Source organism: Apaloderma vittatum, unplaced genomic scaffold, assembly GCF_000703405.1.
Source record: "Apaloderma vittatum isolate BGI_N311 unplaced genomic scaffold, ASM70340v1 scaffold36200, whole genome shotgun sequence".
Lineage (NCBI taxonomy): Eukaryota > Metazoa > Chordata > Aves > Trogoniformes > Trogonidae > Apaloderma > Apaloderma vittatum.
This window is the reverse complement of record NW_009695687.1, coordinates 5,191-27,005: the sequence shown is the minus strand read 5'-3', so window position 1 is coordinate 27,005 and position 21,815 is coordinate 5,191. Positions and strand designations below refer to the sequence as shown.

Below are 21,815 nucleotides of genomic sequence, written 5' to 3'. Positions count from 1 at the left end.
ATCTACCAAGGTTCACATATACAATAGTCTTATACAGGCTTGGGTCAGGAAATGAACTCTGTTATTAGTGTCCATGTCCTGGGAGAGGGGTCCACAAGAACAAATATATTAGCAGTAGCTACAGATTAACCCTTGTGCATCAGAAATCTCTTGGCGCAATTCTGCACAGAGCAGGAGGAAGGCCATGGCCTCCCCACCCTGTGTCATGTGAGAGACATGGGTCAAAAGCCAGAGTCTTAGGAAGCAGAGAGTCACCGTCTGGGTTGGAACTTGCAGATACCAAAATTAACCGGACTCCACAGATCTTGCTGTATAGTAAAAGCCACAGAGCTTAATTAAAACCAAGCCTTTGTGTGTATGCTGCTAGGAGAAAGAAGCCGCTGTGTTGTCCAGCATTAACACACCAGTGTGAAATCTGCCCCAGAAGGGAGAGCATCCCCCCAGAACAGTGTACAGCTACAGTTAATAATGCAGGATGTGTCCCTTAAACAGAAGAGGACTCTTCAAGAGCAGTGGTCTCTAATGGTTTTGACTATTCATCTCATCAGTAAAAAATACTCCCAATACATGTATATTTATTATTTGTAAGATACATACATGCGAAGTTCTTCCTGCACCCCACTGAACTGCCTTGCATGCATCCTACTTCGGAGACCACTGTTCTAGAGGATCAGCCAAAAAGGATGCAAGACCAAAACAGAGAGACCAAGACAGACATTTGTTCCCACAAGCTCTTTGGCTGGCAGGGAGAGGAAGGTTGAGGAGTGGGGGGTTCCTCCGGGAAGACCTCCAGTGCCAGTCTTCCTCCTGCACTAGATGCTGGGATGCAGCTGATCAGCGATACTGCTTCTTTGGGTTTCTTCCCTGTTTGCCTGACCTACCTGCCAAATTCCCAATGCTCATACCCACTGCTCCTGGGGTCCCATTTGTCTTACACCCACATGCCATGGCAGCTGGGAGAGGCTGCCTTTCTGACAGAACTTCAGTCCAGTGCTTCTGGCACAACACGGTTGTGGAAAGAAGAGGACACTGAAAAGAGACTTACCTCGTCATCCTTCCAGTCTGAGAAATCAATCTTGAAGGAAGGCAAGGAGAATTGCTGGCTTACCCCTCTCTTGTAATGAACCGTTTCCGATTGCAGAGAGGGATTCTTTGTGCTGTATCTGAAGAAAGGGGGGGAAAAGAAAACTTGCTGTAACAAATGATCGCTCTCCACTAGGCTCTCACTCATTCACGCCTGTCCATCTTTCAGGAATCACAAGTGGCAGCTCTAAGAGGCAGAGCTGGCAGGGGCTGGCAGCCATTCAGTGGGGATACAAAAAGGGAAGGGAGAGGTCAAAGCGAGAAGGTGAGCACAGGGAAGGGAAAGCAGCGCAGACAGGCAAGGTCTGATTGGATCCATACTGACCTGCCTGGAAACACTGGGTGCCCGAGGAGGCCAGCGGGGCTCGGCAGCCTGGCAAAGGCTAGCTCACTAAATCCAGGGCCTAGGAAACGCTGGCTTTCAGCCCAGCACACAGTCTTACTTTCTGCAGAAAACTCAGGAAGAGCGAGCAACGATCTAACAGTGGCAACACACAATCCAACACGGCACTGAAAGCCTTCCCGTTCCCTCCGCAGGATGGCTCTGCGGTGATAAACGTTGCTTGGCTTGCCATCAGCCTGACAAGAGCCGTTCCAATTCACTCCTCTCTTCCTCCTGTGCTTCCCCAGAGCCCCTGCGGGGCTGCCAAGACCACCGAGGGAAGCGTCACAATTCTTCCACTGTCTCGAGGCCTGGCACTGAAATGCCAGCACTACCAGGCTGGGATCAGCATCTCTGGGACGGGACCACAGCTACCATCTACTGTCTTCTCCACCCAGCACTCTGTCCCAACATAGACGTGTCACTGCGGGCTTCAGCGACAAAACAGGATCAAGAAGTTTTCATCCCTTTCTGGAGGGTGATTTCTGAGCTGGATGTGCACAGCCTCTCTCTACATCAATCCTGGCATAGGAGAGAAGGCCGCAAAGTGCAAAGCAGGGTGGGAACAGCTGAAGGTGGCTTTGCCACCAAAGTCTCTGTTGTCGAGACACCAGTCGTGTGTTCAGAGCACGTTGACAAACCAGAGAGAAAGTGAAAGATCCCTTGCCCAAGAGGCTTACACCACAGAAACAACCACCTCCGCCGGCACAGTGACAAGACAGGTCTCGCTCCAGCTCTACAAGAAAGGATTTAACAGCCAGTCACAGAAATTGGATGTTATCTCTTCTGCACACTAACCATCTTCCTAAGTTGAGCTTCACACAGTGAGACTGCGAGCGTGCTGGCTTCCAGCCACCGCACACTGAACAGCTACAAGCTTGGAGCCTTGTTAACTGTTCAGACTTGATTTTCACTGTTCTTGATTGACCGGACAGCCTGGGGACAGGCGCAAGGGACAGGTGTCACATTAGCACCAGGAACTCCAGGTTGAGTTTTTCCCTAATTCAACTTGGGGTATTCCACAGGATCCCTTGACAACCAGCTCCTCAGATTTTGCCTATTTGATTTCTCAAAGAGTTAGAAACAGTACTACTGCCAGCCCTGCGAAGGAGACAGCACCAGAGGATATCAAGGAATTTGATGTGGCTGATTCAGTACAGAGCCCTGTCAGGCACATCTGGACATCCTATACTTGGTGGAGGAGCACAGCACCCCAGAAGGGGATGGCAATACTAAGTTTTTCTACACCTGAGCTAATGTCTCCTGGTTTCCGTAAGTGAGGAGCAAGAGGGCTGGGCAGCTCACTTCCAGAGAGGGTGACGCAAAAACTGTGGGAAAAGGCCAGAGGGAGAGTCAACCAAGAACTGGAGAACTGAGCATCGCACCAGAGAAGTGAAGACTTGGCCAGAGGACAGCAGAGGCGATTAGTTAGGACATGCCTGAACCTTAACACTCAACTGTGAAAACTTTACATTCGAGATCTGCTGCCAGAGTGCAAGAGCCCTCAGAGAAACCAGGTGGCCCTCAGGGCTCAGGCCAGCCAGCACTGTAACACAGTCTTAAAGCACAATGATTACAATGCATTTTGCAGCTGAAGGTATAAGAACCTGGACATCAGAAGATAATGAATATTCATTCATTCCTCTCAAACCCTAAGAGCAAAAAACTAGACTCCCCATCAGCAAGAACTGCTGCCCTTCTCTGGAAAGCTAGCGTAGTTCCTGCACCCTCTGAGGATCCAGAAGGCTTATCAAGTGTCACAAGAGCCACACTAAATTCTTGAAGGCCATAATAAGGGCCAGGATCACCATGTCTACTCTGCTCTTCCTGCCAAGGCAGGTGCATTACATTATTTATGACAATACCTTACCCTCAAAGACCACTCTACTGCGCTGAAATTGTGCTGCTTTACTAGAAGGTCTCGCTCCATCCTCTGCATTTAAAGCACAGTGTGGGAGAGATCAGAATGACAGGTCTTTTATGTGTGAATTACAGAGCGAGCAGTTGAGTGAAGTTTTATTTACTGAGTTGTCAAGCACAATGAAAAGAGCAAGCCTGTATCTAGCTCCTTTTGTGGCGCACTCCAAGCTTCCCAGCGTGACGGAGAGGCACAATTCCCCTCTACAGCTGGGAAAGGAGGGGATGGAAGAGTGACTTACCTAAGGTGATGGCAGTCAGGAACCTACTAGAAAGAAAGTGAAGAGGAGAGAGTGGAGGTCAGAGACTGCCTGGATGGCATGCTCCACAGCAGCACTGGGAAAGGGGTGTAAATGTGCTGCTGCTGAGTGCCAGGAAGGCTGGAGGACCCGCACTTACAGCATCAGAAGCCCAAACCAGTCTACAACAGGAGAACAAGTAATGCTGTTCCAAGTGGGGTAGCGTAGAATGATATTTGCATTTACTTGCTGCTCTCATCGCCCCTGAGAAAAGAAACAGACCAGGTCCATAGATTTTCTGAGCTGAAGAGCATAACAGAAATACCGAGGAGGTCTCCCCAAGTGGGCTTTATGCCTCAGACTGTGTGACTGCCTAGCCCCCATTGCCAAAATGCATGTCAGACTTGGATCTGAACACTCAGACGACGCTGGAGACCTCCAGTCAGCAGCCAGGGCTGAGGCTGCTGAGCACCAGCGGGCCAAGAGCCTGGCGAATTCCCTGGAAGCGCTGGTGACCACAGACTGTCACAGAGATCCATCATCTCTCTAAGGTGATGCACAGGATCCCCTGCCCAACTACACACTCCTTGTGCTGCAGCGGAGGACTACCTGGGAAGCTGTTGCAATGCAAGTATCCTGCATATCAGTGTCTAAGCAGTCTCTACACAGCCTCAGACCTTTTTGTTGGCATCTGCTGTATTCATAAATCTTCCATTCCCTGCCTGTGCTGCTGTGGATTCATGGCAAACAAGAGTAGAGAAGCTCTGCAGAGCTCTGTTACAGAAAAAGAGCATGTGGATTAAGAATAAAGAGTAGCAGAGAAGCAACACGCTGCCTCTACCTGCATAAAGGCTGAAATCTGAATGTTTGGGCAGCTATTTCTCAGACTGCACCAGGCCAGGTCTCCATCCAGGTCCAGCAAATCCACCTCATGATCACCAGCATCTCAGGACAATGGAGAAGTAGAATATGTCCTATGAGGTCAGGGCTAAGCAGAAATACCCGGTCACATTTTTCTAAACCCATTTGTTTGCTCAGGTACCCCTGAGAGCATGAGAATCACCAGCAAAGCAAGGTACCACACCACTGACTCTCCCTGCATGCAGTCCAGATTTGTTACCAGGCACGTGTAGACCTTAGGTAGCTCCCAAGCCACCAGCAGCATGTTAACTCAGGCTACGTAGAGTTAAACTTCTGTTGCTACATGCTCACTGGAGACTCAACACGAATGTGTGTGGGTGTTTCTCTCTCTCACTCATCCCTGATCAGCACCTGGGGATGTTCTTAGAAGGGTGCCAGTCCCAACTCATGCAAACTTTTTCACTGCTGTGTTCCTCGTGCTCAGCTCCACCTGGCACCAGGGCTGCCTCGGTTGGTCAAAAAACGGTCTCTGTTACCGCAAGCATGCTGGGATCCTGACCAAGATGCACCACTTGAGGATCCGAGCCAGGTTGCTCAGAGATAGGCAGAGCACTGTCCAGACCTCATTGCTCAGAGGAAAGCGGGATGCACAGAGCCATGCTGTACCAAGGTCTTGGTTTTGATGGCAGAGAGATGGTCTGGCTTTGAAGAGCCTATGGACAAAATAAGAGTCCTTTTCCTTTAGTAACAGCTCCGCATGTTGCACGGCAATTCGCAGTGAAGTGAGGACAAGACAGAGAATGCAGTTACTGGAGAGCTAAAGCTGTAAAGCGAGGATACTCAGCAACCGATTCTTCCATTGCTTCGGACTGTGACTGCCTGGCAAGCTCCACGTCCTCTTACAGGTCATGAGGAGGGAACCAGTCATGTTCTGGTGTTCAGCGGGGCCAGGAGTTGATGTGAAGCAAGCATGCTGGCCTGCCTGTCTCTCTCACCTGCACGCTCCCCTTTCATTTTGGGCCAGGATCTCACATGTCAGCTTTCACGGAAGTGGAAGGTTGAACAAGTGTCTCAACTCAAAGTGATTTTTATTTATAAAAGAAACACTACAAAAATATAAGAAGGCTGTAGCCCTGGGTCTCAGAGTTAGGCAAGATCCAGCCCAGAGGAGCTGCCACAGAGAGTCTGGAGGTTAGCTGGGTGCTAAGCTGGCGCACAGCAGTCCCTGCCACTCTTCTCTTCTCCTGCTTCCTCCCAGGACTGGGTTTCCAGTCCAGGACAGAGGGAAGCAAACATCTGACCAGGCAGCTGAAACCCTGCCACCTATATCCCGCTCCAGCACCTGCAGAGATCTGCCTTCAGCTGCTGAACTTACTGGTGAGAGCACGGCACTCACCACTCCAACCAGGCGGCAGAGTTGGGGGCTTACACAACAGCTACACAGAGAGGCATGAAGGCCAGAACTCTTATTAAAGACAGAAGGTTTGTCTGCTTGCTGAAATCTATAGAATTCAGCTCTCCAGCCTGTGAACTTGGCACGCTACAGCATTCCCTTGGGGACTGGTGTCTGCCTGGATCAAAGCAGGCTTCAGCTATAAAGGCTTGTGTCGATCAAAAACAGCCCTTGCCTCTGATTTCTTCACACAGAAGAAATCTCTCTGCACAAAGAATTCATATTAATCACTAAGGTCCACAGCCAAAAGCAGTGCGCGTACCTTTCATTAAATAATCAAAGGAATATCTCAGTGCCTCAGTCTCTCCTATGCAAGCTTTAGTAAAAACAGCCACGCACTGAGCTACCCATTTCAGTTGGATTTCATTCTGTGAACCAACTGTTCAAACTTCCACATGCAGACAGAATATACAACCATTGTGGTGTCACATCCACCGTCAGCTTGAAAGATTGCGAGAGGATGTCTGCAATGAGTGTAGCAGGCATTGCAAAACAAACAAGGAAATGAGATTTTTTTTTAAAAATATATAGCCAGTACATCCATTTGTGCAACAGCAACACAAATAACGCAGCCCTGAAAAAGGGCAAAGATCACAGAGCTAGACTGACCTATTTTCTTTGTGTTTTCTCTTTACAATGAGAAAACAGTAGCTGATAACATTACTAGGATACGGAAGAGAACCTTTTCTGTCTAAAGAGTAAGATCTTTTTCACAAGAATGGGCTGCAAAACTCAAACCTCTCATGTCATATTTATCACCAGCTCCTGATCTGCCTGGATTGCTCATGTCTTTAATGCTGGCTGTTTTAAGTGCTTCCAACTACAGGGCTGGTTTGACTTCTTTCCCTGAGGAAAAAACCACCTCGGTCGTATTTTAACTACATTATCCTTCCTGCTAGTCAGCAGGATACCTACAGCTGGAAAAGTCCCAGGGGCCCTCCCAGAAACAGGTTAATAAGCGTGCACATCAAGGCTTTTGCCAGAAAAGGAAAGGATCCACACAAAAAGAGAGAACATCTCTGCAGCCTCTTCCAAAAAACACACCTGTCTCCTAAACCAAGGACATCTAAGGGTACAAATACATGAACCATTTACTGCAGGAGGAGGCAGGTTACTAACTGAGAGTCCTTCAGCTGCTGAGGAGTACCACAAGCCCCGCAAGGGAAATGCAATGCGGAGCGTTCTCTCATTTATCTGGGGGGAAAATCACATTCTTACTGGCAATCACTAGTGTCTCAACTCAAAGTGATTTTTATTGATAAAAGAAACACTACCAAAAATACAGGAAGGCCTCCCATATGCTCCCATACAGTTTGTGCCTCCCATATGCTAAGGTGGAGATTCTCATGCCATTTACACAGGGCCCATTCTGCTCACCTTTCAGCCGAGACGGCTGAACCCTTCCCTGCTGCATGTGCTGATCGCCTCTACCGCAGGCACGGAGCTGCCTCTCCTGCTGGCTGGTCTGAAAACCTAGGCAGCATCACAGATTCTGACAGCAAATTTCTCTTTGTTTGCAGGACATTTTTGAAGCTGACAGGTACTGCTGTGTCTCAGTGACATTGAGAAATATAAAGCTTGTCCTCACAGGTAGGCAATCAAGCTGTTAGGATGGTTACTCCAACCAGGGTCTTCCCAGCTTTGTACCCATCTGCTGGGAAACAGAAGCCAAAGGAAAGGATAAGCTGAGAAATACCACTCTCTCCTAGCCAGCCAAATCTCAGACCAACTCCTCAAGAGCTCACTCACCATTAACCAAAGATGCGAGCAGATCCTTCGAGAAGACACTGTGCTAAAGCTCCCTGGAGGAGCTTGCCACAGGAAACACAAGCACAGGGAAACAGTTTGCCCACTTTCAAAAACAAAGAAAATGGACACGACCACAAAAAAAACCCAAACTGAGGATACTGGGGGTTTTGAGCTGTTCAGAGGCAGCTCACTACTAATTCCATGCCATTAAAGAGATTCTGGACACAGGCAGATCTGGTCTCTGTTACCCTTGGGGTAACACAGAAGCTGGTCCTCTGAGAACTAAGTGCTCTACTCTAAAGAGTCTTCCGGCTCACCACAAAACAACCGGGCAAAAGATATTCACAAGTTGAGAGCAGCAGTCCCTCTGGATTTAAACCAATTCTCATTTCATCCAAGAGGCTTCGGCAGATATCTGCACTAGCACTAGAAAATGCTGGGTACCTTCCCTCTGGGCATGGGGCTGCAGAGGTGAACACAGCGCTACAGACAGTAACAGCCACACGTTTGCCTTGTCCAGACTTTACTGGTCACCTGCAGTCCCAGAGCGGTGATGATACAGCTCCCCGTGGAACTGAGTTCAACAGTTCAGGGCAAGAGGCAGCAACACTTGGGAGCTACGTGTTCCCAAGATCTTGGTTGGGATCCTAGCTGAGCCCATCTCCCAGGATGATTATCTGGGAAAGTCTGCTGAATGCTCCTTCGAGACAGGTTAGGGCAGGCAACACGTACTGATAAAGCCACCGGCTCTAAAAACGGAGCCCAAACAACTCCAGGAGGAAGCTTCCTGGCTTCCTTTGGTCACAGAGAGCAGCTAATCCTGAAGGCAGGACCACGATACACAGAGCATCGAGGCTCGTAGGTGGGCAGAGGCTCTACGACAAGCAACGCCTCTGCTTCGGGAGAGCCACCTCCTCTCCCTCCTCTCACCCCAAATTGGAGCAGCAGTTTCACATGAGCAGGAGCGCTGATACTATCAGGTTCAGTGGTTGTTTCAGCAGAGAAGCAAGAATAACTTGTTTAGCACTTCTAAGGAGCCATGCTGCAGGCCAGGGACTAGGAGAAAATTTCTGCTTTTGACAAGGGTCCAGAAAGTTTCTCCCATCTTAGGATTTAGCATCAGTTTAGGAGAGTGGAAAAAAAAGCATTTTGTTTTAAAGAGCAACTTCTTCCCAATCAAGTGCTGGACACAGCAACAGGAATAAGGTTTTGATTTATACACAGCGCAGCTTTTGCAAGTGCTTGTTCCTTGAATGTAGCTGTTAGCACCAGAAGAAATTGAGAAAAAGGAAAAAATACCAGCCCAGGCAGAGGGAAGCTGCATTCCTATCAGTGCACTAAAAATGCACTCGCTCCACTCAGAGCGTTAAGAATGCAGCCCAGATTTTTTTTTCCACTAGAATTTGAAGAGTAAATAAAAGTAATTACAGCACTGCCCTTTCAGAATTGCTTTGCAAAGCTGAAATCAGAGCTTCAAAAGGTTTTTACTAGCAGCCAGCAAATCCAGAGAAGCAGAGATGCCTACTTCGGGCAGCTGCACTAGCCCCAAGACGTGCTTTGTGCTCGGGGAGCCACTTCTGCATGGAAAAATAGCCTGGGTTGAATTAAAGCAGCTTATAAAGTCTCTATTTGCATCTCACCTCCCCCAACCCTTATTACCTACACATCTGCATGAAATCAGGATCCTGCCGTCCAGAAGGTTACCTGGCTTCTGGTGCAGCCCCCTCCACCCCTGCAACTTGTGTAACATTTATTGCCCATGAACTCCAGAGCAGAGACAGACAGTTCATCACTCCTATACTATGGAGAAATTAAAGTAAGATTTATGAAATAAAAAGCCAGCAGTGGAAGCAAGAGCTGAATCTGAGTGCTTTGACTTTTGACATAAAGGTTTAGCACACGGGGGACTGCTGCCACCCTAGCAGGGCAGCACAGTATCATCAGACACATCTCGTTAGCGAGGTAACGAGTGCTGACTCCTGATCCTGGTTTCGTGCAGAGGCAGGTAGGGTTCATGAGCAAAGGCTTCTTCTCTGCCACCTGAACAGAGATCCATCTCTCAGTGAACCATGGACAGGGTGGATTAAAAAAATTCAGATTTTTTTTTTTAAATGTATCTTCCCTTGAAGTTGACAGTTGACAGCTTTCAGAAAACCTACACAGGAATTGTTCAAATTAAATTTAAAAAGCAATTAGGTAGTTTGTGTTTGCTGCATAAGCTTTAGAGAACAGACAACAGCACTGGTGACAGTCACTGGCTTAGTGCCTGGCACTAAATTTCAGTAAAATGTGTTCTTAAGTGAACCAGAAACTGTGTTTTCTTCCTCTAGTCAACCACCAGAGTTCTGAGAGGAGAGCTACTGGTTACAGAAGACTGAAAACGCCCTCTGTCCAGAAACAGTTAGATATCTTTGGTAACTGTCATACTTCCATTTAGCAATTATTATTCAAGGCACAACTTGACAAGACGGTCACTCGAGAGTCCAACATGGAACAGTTTAACCAAGAAGAATGCTATGCTGCTTGTCTGGGGTAATTCAGCTGCATTTCTATCCAAACACAGCCTGGTTCAAGACACAGGTTAAAAAGAAAAAAAAAAAAGGAAAAAAAGTATCTTCACTTTTTAACATAACTTCCTTTTTTGCCATCTTGGCATGACAAAATGCGAAACTGGGAGTCCAAAAAAAAAAACATTTTAAATTAACTTAAGCTCTTTGTAAAATGCAGCACAAAGTTCGATATGAAGCTTACACCAAGTTGTAAATGCAGATGTTTCATTGTTATTGACCGGTGATGAACAAATTCTCCTTGGAGGAAAACCAACAAGCGAATGTGCAAAACAAGATTAAACTCAATGATTTAAAAACCAGCCTTGCTGATTTTAAGCCACAGCTGAAGCCTGGCAATGTAAATACATCCACCCTGACCATAGAGGCCCTTGGTTCTCCCCATCAGCTCACAGGTGGTTTCTTTCTTAGGTTAAAACCCAAGGATCACTGCAGGGCAGCGCAAGGGACATTGGGCACCTCTTCATGTTGTACCTGTATTAGGAAAAGAGGACTTCAATCTCCAAGGCTGCCATTCCAACACCTTCACTAGCACTAAATTCACAGGAAACCTAAGGACCTAAGAGACAGAATACGGAAACTTTATCAGGATTTCTAAGGAGTCCTGTGGCGTTCAGCTCTGCTCAGGAAAATCTGGATCTCAATGAAAGCGTTTTCAGAGTTTGTCAAGAGGTAGTTTTCAAGCTCCTTAAAAGGAGCTAATTTATTACCTCCCCAAAATAAAGACAGCCACAGGTTTCAACAGAAGAGAAGAGGCCTAAACAAAAATTCTGGATCGGGATATCCTCCAGTGCATAGGAACGCACATCTGGATGGGAGCATTAAGCTCATCTTATTTCTAAAAATCCACTATTCATTGATCATTAGTGGGACGTTTATACTTTGCACAAAACACATAAGCCATTTCATGGTTTGTCATACATCTTTCTCTCTGCTGAAACCCCAGCAGATCCCTTCAATAAAACGTGAAGCTTATCCCCAGATCCAGAGCACCACTGCAGAAGCCATCAGCACGACGTGCACAGAGCCGCTGATCAGCCAGAAGCCTCTACTCGAGGAAGGAAGCCAAGAGCTTCTGCAGCCTGAATCTTCCTTTGGCCACATAACAAAAAGAATCCTTTGTCCCATGGCCATCGGAAGCCTGCCACAACGTACGAGCAGCTCACGGGTACCCTATTCACACCAGGGCGAGCACGTTTCAGCCACCTTAGCTCTTAACAGAAGGGAAATTTTTCATAGCCTTATGGAATACAGCATTGATTGGAATGGTTTAAACGTGTTGATTTAGGTTAAAAGGTTTTGAAATTGGTCGGGATGCACTACCAGGGTAAGAGAAACACTCCGCAGATGATGCTTTGACCACTCTTTCTACAGCCAGCCGAAGGCTAGTACATGTATCTGGCAGGAAACACATGGACAGGGCTTCGGCTGATAGCTGACTGATAGCTATCTCACAACAGCCTGTGTTGAGGTGGTCACATACCCCAAAAAGGGGTTTCGGGTGGGCCTCAGTTCCACAGATCCGCTACGTAAATGTCAGCCTGAACTTTACTTTGGTGACCCAGATGCTCCCGTCACAGAGAACACAGAAATTCAGTGAGTTATGTGATCTGGAAATAGAAAGGTAGAATTCGAAGGGAAGGGTGGGTTGGTTTGGAGTTGTGGTTTTTTTTTAATTTCATAAAACATCTTGCTGACAAAGCATACAGCTGTGAGTTCCTCTCCTTTGCACACACAATCATTTCCCTACCCCCAAAAAACAAACCGGAAAGGGAACAAGAGAGGATATTTGCTATGTGGGGGAGGGAAGTGAAAGTAATATTCAATGCTATCAGAATACATAAAACAAAACAGAAAAAGAAGAGAATTCTCTCTCCACCATCTGGTGTAGCACTGCCCTTGGGGGTGATTAATGAGATGTTTGACAGGATCATCACCCAAGATCTCCTGTGCCCCTCCATGCGTCCACAAGCCCAGGACTTACACTGCCATGCCACCAACAAACTCTTCCGTAGCCTGGCAGTAGATTGTGATGGCAACACGGGCATCTGCGTCGAATGTGAACTCCAGGCTGTACAGGACTTTCTGCTTCCCATTCTCCTCTGTAGGACTGTCAACATCATCTTTATACCTGAAAGACAACACCAGAGGATTATGGCATATATTTATGCGATAGTAGCAAGATCACTCTGGAAATCAGGACAAGAGTGCACTGATCTAGGTGGTTTTGGGCAGTCAAGGCACCTTGGGCTTCCCCACTTGGGGCTTTCCATGAGATTTCCATTCTTTCCTCTGAGGAAGATTCTTCCAAAATCTGACTGAAGTTATTGAAGTGAACTATGAAACAACCGCGCTGAGGGATCTCATCCAGCCTTACAGTGCCAGGACACAGAATGAGGCAAGAAAATGAATCTTTACAAGAAGAAACATAGTCCTTCCTTTTAAATCCTCACATTAGGCTCAGTATTTGGGCTAAAGAAATCCTGCACAGGCCTGTGAAGTCTAAAGCCTAATGCTTTTAACTCTGCAAATGAAATTGTGCATGACAGGCGAAAACCAAGGTTTCTGTAACACAAAGAACTCCTGAAGCTCAACAAAAGCTACCTCCAGTACCACACAGAAGAAGCTATTTAGATCAGAAACTTCAAATCCCCTTAAATGTATATCAATGGTTTCACCAATGAAACCTTCAAAGCTGCTAATGACTGAAGCTTGCACGCATCTATCATATGAACAAAAATTAACACATTCAACTGCATAACAGACGCATAATAACCAACACAAGAATGAGTTTAGAAGTTATTTCAATTAACATAAAGGTCAGTTATAGCTTGGCTATGGGCTACTGTAGAGCCAGATCCCACTGTGTGATCACCATTGCCCACTACTACTCCTTCTCCCTCCTGCTGGAAAAGGCAGGTAACAAATCCGATGACAAAGGCGCTGTGAAGCAAGCTCCAGCGCAAACAGCTACGGCCATGGCTGAGCAGTGAGTTACGGTGTGCCAGGAGCAGCCAGAGAGACCAGCAGATCCTGGAACAAGCATCCAACACACCATGAGTAGAGCTCCCCTGCTTTGAAGCACAAAGGAACAGACAAGAACAGGCGCGATTCACCGGCAGGGCAGAAGCAGATTCTCACACGTAATTTCAAATCCCACCGTAATCCTCTGACTGTAAGTACCACTGGTAGTTCACACACCATGTAGGAACGGTGAAAGCAGCAGGTTGCGTCTGAGCGGTGTACAACACAATTTGCTGCCCAGCTTCAGCCTCAGTTGCCTATTGGTACTACTTTAATTGCCACAATGTCTGGTTCAAAGCCAAGCAGCTAAACTATTCAGGAAAAGCTTGGCACCATCCCTGACTTCACTGTATCAGTTGGCCTCTCCCTTCTCTTAACAGCCTCAATGAATATGCTGCAGTGTTGAAAACACTCAGAAATGGGCTGGGCATACCTCCGTAATTCAATCTAAAAATTGTCAAGGGAATCCTTACTTCCTGAGTTCAATAACTGCTGTCTAATTAAAAGGGTTCTGGTATGATTTTTATTTAACACCACAATGAAAAATAATGAAATGTTCAGCTTCAGGAATTTAATACAGAAGGTGCAAAATAAAATTTAAGAGCAATATAATCAAACACCTAACACACATACTTGTACTAATGTAACCCTAGTGCATCACTCTAGCATATACACTTGCATTCCTGTCTGAAGGACTTGGAAAGCTCCAGACAAGACTTTTACCAGAGGTTCACCTAGGTCGGAACAGCAAATCAAGCTCGAATATATCAACATGCTAATACAGAAGAAGACAAATCTCGAGAACTGAGAGCCTGAACATTTCCAGCAGCCTGGATATAATATACAGTATAGAGCAAGATAGTATTTTCACACAAGCTAGTTGCATTCGAAGAATAAAATCACGGTATTTGAAGGCTGTAAACAAGAAACACTCTAGCCATCAGGACAGGTTGGCCTAGAAAACACAGAGGTACCATCAACATTTTGTGCTGGACTGACCCAAGAACACAGATGGCAACAATCTGCTCACAAGTGTTGTGTGTGTCCAAGAACGCAGCAGCACAAGCTTCTGCAAATTGTCTCCTGCTGCACTGCGTTCCGTTGATCTGAGGTTGGCAGCGAAGGATCCAGGCTACGACACACTTGTCACAGAGGCAGGGTGGGAGAGAACCAGCACCCCCTTCCAGGCAAGCACCGACAAAGACTATTCCCAGACCTATACTCACTGCATTTGTAAGTAGGTATTAAAATAGAGAGGCCCGACACACGCACAAGTTACAGACTGATGAGACAGATCCACATACCTGCAACAGCCCCAAAGTAACGAGGTGGGAGGTCTGGAGATGGGGGCAGATCACACAAAAGCAACATGTCCTGGCTAAAACTGTTGCCTGTTTTGTCTTCTCAGTGAAGCCACGCAAAGCATATGGGTTCCCAGATCACCCCCCTGCTCCCAGCTTCACCTCTGCACTTCCCTGCCAGCACTGAGAACGTGCTTCCATCCTGTTGAGAAGGGGTTAAACCAAGACTAGAACACATCTGCTGCCCTAGGACACCACCGAGGGGCCAGTACTAACTGCAGTGCCTGGACAGAAGGTTTCTGGAGGATGCATCTGCTGGGAAAGGAGTAGAGTCAAGAGTCCTGTCTGCCTGGAACTGCACCGCTTGAGCAGGGGGCAAGGAACGCAGGCCTAAAGGGCAACAGTCACAGCAAGGCTGTGTATGCATCTTCCTCTTGCAACATGCCTGGTGCTGGAGGGTAAGAAAATCGTCTGCTGCATAGCAAGGAGTTCAGGTGAGAAAAGGCTGCATGAACAGCTATGCCAGCTGGTGGCTGGACCAAGGAACTAGCATGCTGTGAAAGGCAGAGACATCTCATGTTCCACCTTCAGGTGCAGGAATGGTGAGATGTAACAAGACAAAGTCACACATTTTGCATTCCTTCTTTCTTTGCAATGGACATAGCAGACAAGGAGGTGGTTCAGGAGTGGTTCAAGAGTTCTCCTGTCTCTACCTGCACTTGAAGTTCCCAGTGTATATTTAGTCAAGCCCTTCAGACAGTGTTGACGTGAGGTGGCCATGGATGCATGCATAAATTTAGAAACCAGTGACTTTGCTAGGTGTGCTTTCAGTCATGCACACAAGTTAATAACACAGCCTTCACAGTCACGTGTATAGAGCAGAAGAGACTGACCACCTTTGAGAACAAATAGTTGATCCAACGTTATGATGGAAAAGGCAAAGCAGGATGACCAAGGGAGCTGAGGCCACCTGGTCTGACATCACTTCTGGATAAAACAATGGAAATTCTGGAACCTTTTGTTTGTCTGTTAAAGAATTAAAAGATAAAAATATAATTAACAGCAGTCATGACAATTTTATAGAAATAGGTTGAGTCAAACCCAATGTCATCCTTTGAGATTAAAAAGTTTGACAAACAACTCAGCAGACAAGCAGGATAAATGCCAAGTATTGCTTGACTTAGTATTGTGAGATATGCATTACAACAGTGCTAGAGCAGGCTCTAAATCAAGTAAGAACTATCTGAAATCTCTATTAGTATTTACTTTGATGGGGGGAGATCATCATCAGAAGGAGGTTTTCCAATTTGGGGGTTCTGCAGAGATCTGTACACAATTTAACGCTCTCCAGGGCTGCACAGCCAGCTGCAGGCCCAGCATCCTCACCACCTCCACCGCAGGACCAACAGATCAAGGTCAGCCTCACTGTGCTGGAGAGAGAAGAGAAAGGATTTCCCTTCTCCCACTCACAGCGACTCACCTGCCTCCCCTCGGTCCCTTATCCAAAATGTTCAGTGGTCTCACTACTCTCCATGATTTGATGCTGCTTCAGACACGTTCTCAAACTACTAGAGCTGCCAATTCTTTCACCACTTTTGTTCCACGGTGCTATCCAAAGCCCACACTGAAGCAGAGAGGCTGTCCCAGGATGCAACTCTTCCATGAAACACATCGCCTCACGAATTGATCTTCCTCCTGCAACTGGAACTGCTTTCAAGGTAAGAGTAAGCAGCCTATCAAGTCCCAGTCTATCAAGTGCTTCAGCTCTGAAGCGAAGCTTCCAACCCAGAGCCAAAAGAGGGATACAAGTTCTGGAAACAATGTGTGAGCCTCAACCACTGGTTGTGAATAAGACATGAAGTGTCTTTACGTAACCAGAGGGAGAAAGGAAAAGCCTCTAGTCCAGAACGGTAGAAAAGCATGAGACAGAATGTGCCCTTGGGGACGAGAAATTAAAAATCTCATTGAGTTTACATCAGTACAAAATTAAATAATGGTGGTGGTGGTGTTGTTAGCACTAACACAGCAGCAGTAGCTCAAGAGCCTGTGAGAGCTCACAAGGCAGAGAAAGACCCAATAGTACCAGGAACTGGACGGATGCAAACCTAGACGCTGTCAAAGTGCAGACACTACATTTCAAATAATCCAGAGCTGCAACTCTGCTTGGGGGGGACAGGACACGCAACCACTGAAAGCAGAATAACAGAACTGAACACACAAAACCCCTCCAACTCCTCCATTCACAGCAAGGTCTCTTCCAGTGGAAAAGCCACTTTCCATTTGCCTTCTGAGATACGTTACAGTGTTCACGGGGATGCCTGCAAGGAGAACAAAATACCCTTTCCATAGCAAGTGCAGGAAGAAAGCAAGACTTTTCCTAAGGAAGTACTTCACCCTTTAGCTGAAAAAGTCAAACAGCATTCAGAGCAGTTTACCAAAAGTTACTTTTTCAGAAATTCTTCCTTCCTTTCCCATTCAATCAGTTCTGAAACCACAGGTATCGCTCATTTTAAAACAAAACAAAACAACTTTCAGCTTTCACATAAAAACAAAACTGAGGGTTTTGTGTGGTTACGACTCAGAATTACTCACGTTACGCCATGCTCTCAGAACCACCTCGGCCGAGAGCTGAAGCTGGCCCCCTGCCAGTACTTCAGCCCCGCGCCTGAAACGCAGAATGCCGAACGACTCTAGGCTCTTTGAGAAGTGCTCTGCCTGGACATCTGCCCGCTCGCTCCGACCAAAACAAAGCACTGCACAGTGCGTCCCTGTACTTCAGCCATCTGTCTGAAAAAGGGCAGCCGCAGGTCAAAGTGTTCAATCCAGCTAGTGCTGGTTTAGATCTCCAGCGAAAGGTAACAGATCTCCACGGTTATCTGGACCTCTGTCCCCTACCCATGGGACACAAGCCGTCTAAACGAAGGCAGAACATCAGGACCAGACTGTATCTTGGCAGCGGAAGAAACCTGAGGAAGTTTCACTCAAGACCAATCAGTCTTCTCAGCCTGTGACTTGCAACAGAATCAGCTACTTTCTGTCTTCTCCTTGCACAGGAATGCAGAAAGGAATCTGTCTGTAGGGTTTACTGACCTGACTAATATCGTCCGTATGAGCTAGTGATTTCATGGTTTTGTTTACCACTCTAGTCTGTCGTGTAGAGCCAGATACGTGGCTGGTCCTGTTTGAAAAACACAAATTCCTCAAGTCTAGGGATAAGGAGCACATTTGAAAGCTCTGATCATAGAAACCTGTGGGCATATCTAACAATAAGGATCTGGAAATCAGCTATTTCTCCAAAACCTTATCAAGTACAGTTTGGCTCTGGATGACAGATCGCTGTGTTGAAAAAAAATGAAAAGTTCAGGCAACAACATTACCTTACAAGTCGGAGAGAATCTTTGCGAATATTGACCAAACTTCTCAGTGTCTTCACTGGCTCATGTGGAGCTGGAGTTACATAGGGAAACTGGAACAGAAAGACAAATAATTCTCCTATTATTATACTACAAATGGCAGCAACATGTTACCTGGAATACAATTTACCCAAACCAAGAAATACTTACATTTAAAGGTTGTCAGTACAACAGCCACAAGGTACAGTAATAGAGAATTCTATTTACAGATAAATCAAATACTTTTCATGGTGAAAATCCTGGATATGAGCAATAGCTCATATCTGGAGCATGCATTTTAAGAAAATGCATTTTCACAAGCTCTTTTTGTATACCCCAGATTATTAGTCTGGAAAGCTTTGCTCTTGCAAGCTTTTCTTTCTACTAAAGAAACCACCTCCAACTTGAGCAGAAGAAACGCAGTTCTTTCATGTGCATTACAGCATACAAACAGTGACTTGCCTGCTAATCAGCATGCCAAGCCCTGGATTACTGGGGGAAACTCTTTTTACTCTGAAACAATGGGGCAAATGTTCTGGAAAAGGAAAGAAAGACAAGGAAAGGGGGCCTCATTCTCTTGTGTAGTCAAGAGACCTTCTCTCACAGATTGTCCTTTAAATAAAGGATAATAATGCTTCAGACTGTAGTTCTCCTTACTGGTCACACAGTCTCCAGCGAGGGCTCACCAGCAGACATGTTTCCTTCGAAAGGAGGAGTTCACTAAACAGGCAGCCGAATGCTGCAGCTGAGCTTCAGGGCAGCTCCAAGCCACAGCCCTTCAGCCTTGTCTGCTCAGGCCACAGAAACACATTGGTGGGGCAAGAGCCAGAGCACGAGGGAAAAATGTGCTGCTTCCTGGTTGACTCAAGAAGGCCACAGAAGACCCCATATGCAGCAGAGAATTCACAGGGCAGCAGCAGCTCCATCCCTTGCACCCCGGCTGTTTGGCGCTGTGGCTGGTAGCATTGCTCTACACAGAGCAGTCAAGACCTCAGTTACTCCAAAGTGAGAACCTGGCCCGCATCCAGAAAGCAGTTTTGCTGCTCTGTGTTCAAGTGTGGTTTTCTTTTCCTTGAAGATTAATCAGAGCTGCCAAAGGGCATTAACTTTACATAGGCAAACTACAGGCCATGACAGCCTCCCTCTTTTAAATGTATTTGGCAAACATCCCACTGTGTTAATAGCATTCTCACCCACTCCCCTCTGAAGAAACGATGAAATTCAGTGCTGGGATGTCTGCGAGGAAACCCAGGCTGAGACATGCAGGCAATTTAAGTCTGCAAGGTTAGTCCCTCCGGCCACAGGCACGTGGGATATTTTGCTAAACCGCTGCGTCTCCTGCTTTGGTCAGGGCGCTGTGCAGAGCACATTGCAGAGCAAAGGAGAAGGAGTCAGCTTTTCACCATTGCCCTGCACAGGCCCTGTACTCAGACAAGGCGTAGGGTACGTGCTGAGCATGCCCACGCCTCCGTAGTACTGTTACGTTCAGAACAATTTCCACCTGAAGTCCCTCCTTTCTTATTCTGTTCCTCGTCTGCACTTCCTGCTTCAACAAGGGCTTCCCAGATTCTCCCTTGTCCTGCCTTGCAGAGTAGGGCACTAACTGTGATGTTGAGAAAAAACAATGGCACAGCCCAAGGACAACTCACAAAGTGAAAAACACTTGTCAACAGTCCAATTCAAACATCAAGTCATCTTGCCTCAGTTTCCCCTACCTGTAAAACAGGGGTGGATACTGGACTGCTGAGCACTACAAGCATGAATTAACCAAGTCACAGCTTTTCTGAAGATAAGAACCATGATACCAATTTTTCGTTTTCATGTTTGGAAGCTGCAGAAACAACTAGGAAACAGCTGGCAATGCAAGCAGTGCTTTCCCCTTCCCCTCCAACACTCTCAAAACACCTCCAAAGGCCTCCTATTCTATCACCTTTTGGTTCTTTCTAAGCAGTTCCAAGATGCATGAGAAATCCAAAACATAGCATTTGCATAAAATTCCTGTCTGTCCCTCACAACAGTGCTGCTCCCTGTTAACAATAAAAAAACAAGCTGAGCAGGTAGCTTTTCACAACCTTATAAGAAACCTGTGGGCCTGGAAATAACCTCCGTGTTCCAACTGGGAAAACAAAAGGAGACTTTCCAAGCAGCCCAACAAGGTTACAAAGCAAACGAAAAATCAGATAGCAAAAGCCCTCTTAAATGCTGCCCTACACCCAGTCAGGCCACTCGTTTACACAGAGAAAAGCACATGGTGAACACCAGCTGGAATCCATCCAACGTGCCCAGGAGCCCTCTAAAGTTCAGGCTCTGAGAGGAGATCTGCTTCCCAGGCTTCTCCTCGCAGCAGCACGTTTTCACACTTGCTGAGGCAGGCAACCAGAATTACTCCCAAAATCTGTGCTCCTGAGTCCCTGTCCTTCTTCACTTGCCACTTCCCTTCTGCCCTAAATGACAATGAGCAAGCTGGGACATTAGGTGGGGGAACGCTCTTGCAGCTCAGATTGAAATGATGCTCCCCAAGTACCGAGGGTCTCTCAGGTCTCTGCTATCCTCCTCTATAAGCCCTAAACCAGATTTTCCAAAACAGGCAGGAAAAAAAAAAAAAAGAATAAAATAAACAGCATATAGGAACTTGCCTGAACAGGTCTATTGCCAAGGAAGTTTAAATCCATGTTCTCGCCAAAAAGGTAGCCCTCAGGATGAGGGGTGTCAAACTTTTCGCCTCCCATAAAGAAGTGACTTGCAAAGTAGTTTCCTAGAAAAAAACAAAGCACAATGGAATAATTAAAAAAAACCCCCAAACTCTAAATGAGTGACTCCCAGAGAACAGCTGGTGTGTGCAGTTTTTAATTCACAAGTATAAGGGAACACAAGACAGAAAATACTTGCTAGCTCACTCCTTTCCTGCAGTGCTGATGGCCACCGCCAACAGGAAGAACCGGAGTGAAGGGAAAACCAAGCCCTAGAATAAATCATTATAGTGGAGATAATTCCCTTTTAACTTGTTTTCCACAGAAGGGACAGGGAGCAGTAAGAGTCAGTTCTTTCCAATTTGCTCAACTCTGACGAATTCTTCCTCTTTTCTCCACCTTCCAGTGTGAAGTCCAGTCCTACAAACACCATTGACCTGCTCAGAGAAGGAGGAAGCTTCCTTGCACTGCAAAGCACCGCACAGCCAGACGGGCTCCTGTTGGTCAAAATTTGCCTTCCCTCCCGTCTCTTCTTCCCACATCTCAGGGTGAGAACCACACAAAACCTTTACTGTGACTGCTAGAGACTAGGAGCCTTGATGCTGAACATGGTAACACTGACAGTTGTCAACGCAGGAACATGGATGTCTGCAAGAATTAAGGCCTGTGACTGCCTAAATTGAACTTCAGCTCTGAAAGCTTCACCACAGATTTGTTTTGTTCATCTTTAAGGTGATGCACAACAGCACAAAGTTCAGGAGACAAGGCACGTGCAGGATCACTGAGATTCTGGAGCACCACATTAGCTACAGAGTCAACTGAATCAATTCAGCTGTATGAGAGCATCACAAATGAAGCTTCCTCCTAGAAAGACTTCAGGGAAACACTCTCAAATATGAACTTCACAGAGTTACAATTTCAGAGAAATAAGTATCAGAGGAGAACTAAAATAAGAAGCTCCACCCAAGTCATTTCCCTTGAAGTTTCAGAGCGAGGGTTTTCATGTGTGTGATGAAAGGATTGAGCCAAACGTACATTCACTTCCCTAGGTGCCATGCATAGACAGCATAAAATTTGTTTTAAAACGAGTCATTACAGAAGCAGTAACTAATCATCTGAACGGTTGCGGAGGCATTATGGAAGGATTTGCAGTCCCT

General features: G+C 46.5%; 1 protein-coding gene across 1 annotated transcript in view; it reads right to left on the bottom strand.

The window, feature by feature from the left end:
- MGRN1 (mahogunin ring finger 1, E3 ubiquitin protein ligase) overlaps positions 1–20,715 on the bottom strand; it is a 39,520-nt gene extending 18,805 nt beyond the window's left edge. The window contains exons 1-4 of the mRNA XM_009872174.1: positions 20,605–20,715; positions 17,954–18,042; positions 12,236–12,382; positions 1,046–1,163 (exon numbers count right to left, since the gene is read on the bottom strand). Coding sequence (XP_009870476.1) covers positions 1,046–1,163; positions 12,236–12,382; positions 17,954–18,042; positions 20,605–20,697 — 447 coding nt within the window. The 5' untranslated portion in view covers positions 20,698–20,715. The remainder of the gene's footprint in view (positions 1–1,045; positions 1,164–12,235; positions 12,383–17,953; positions 18,043–20,604) is intronic.
- Between the last annotated feature and the right edge of the window lie 1,100 nt (positions 20,716–21,815).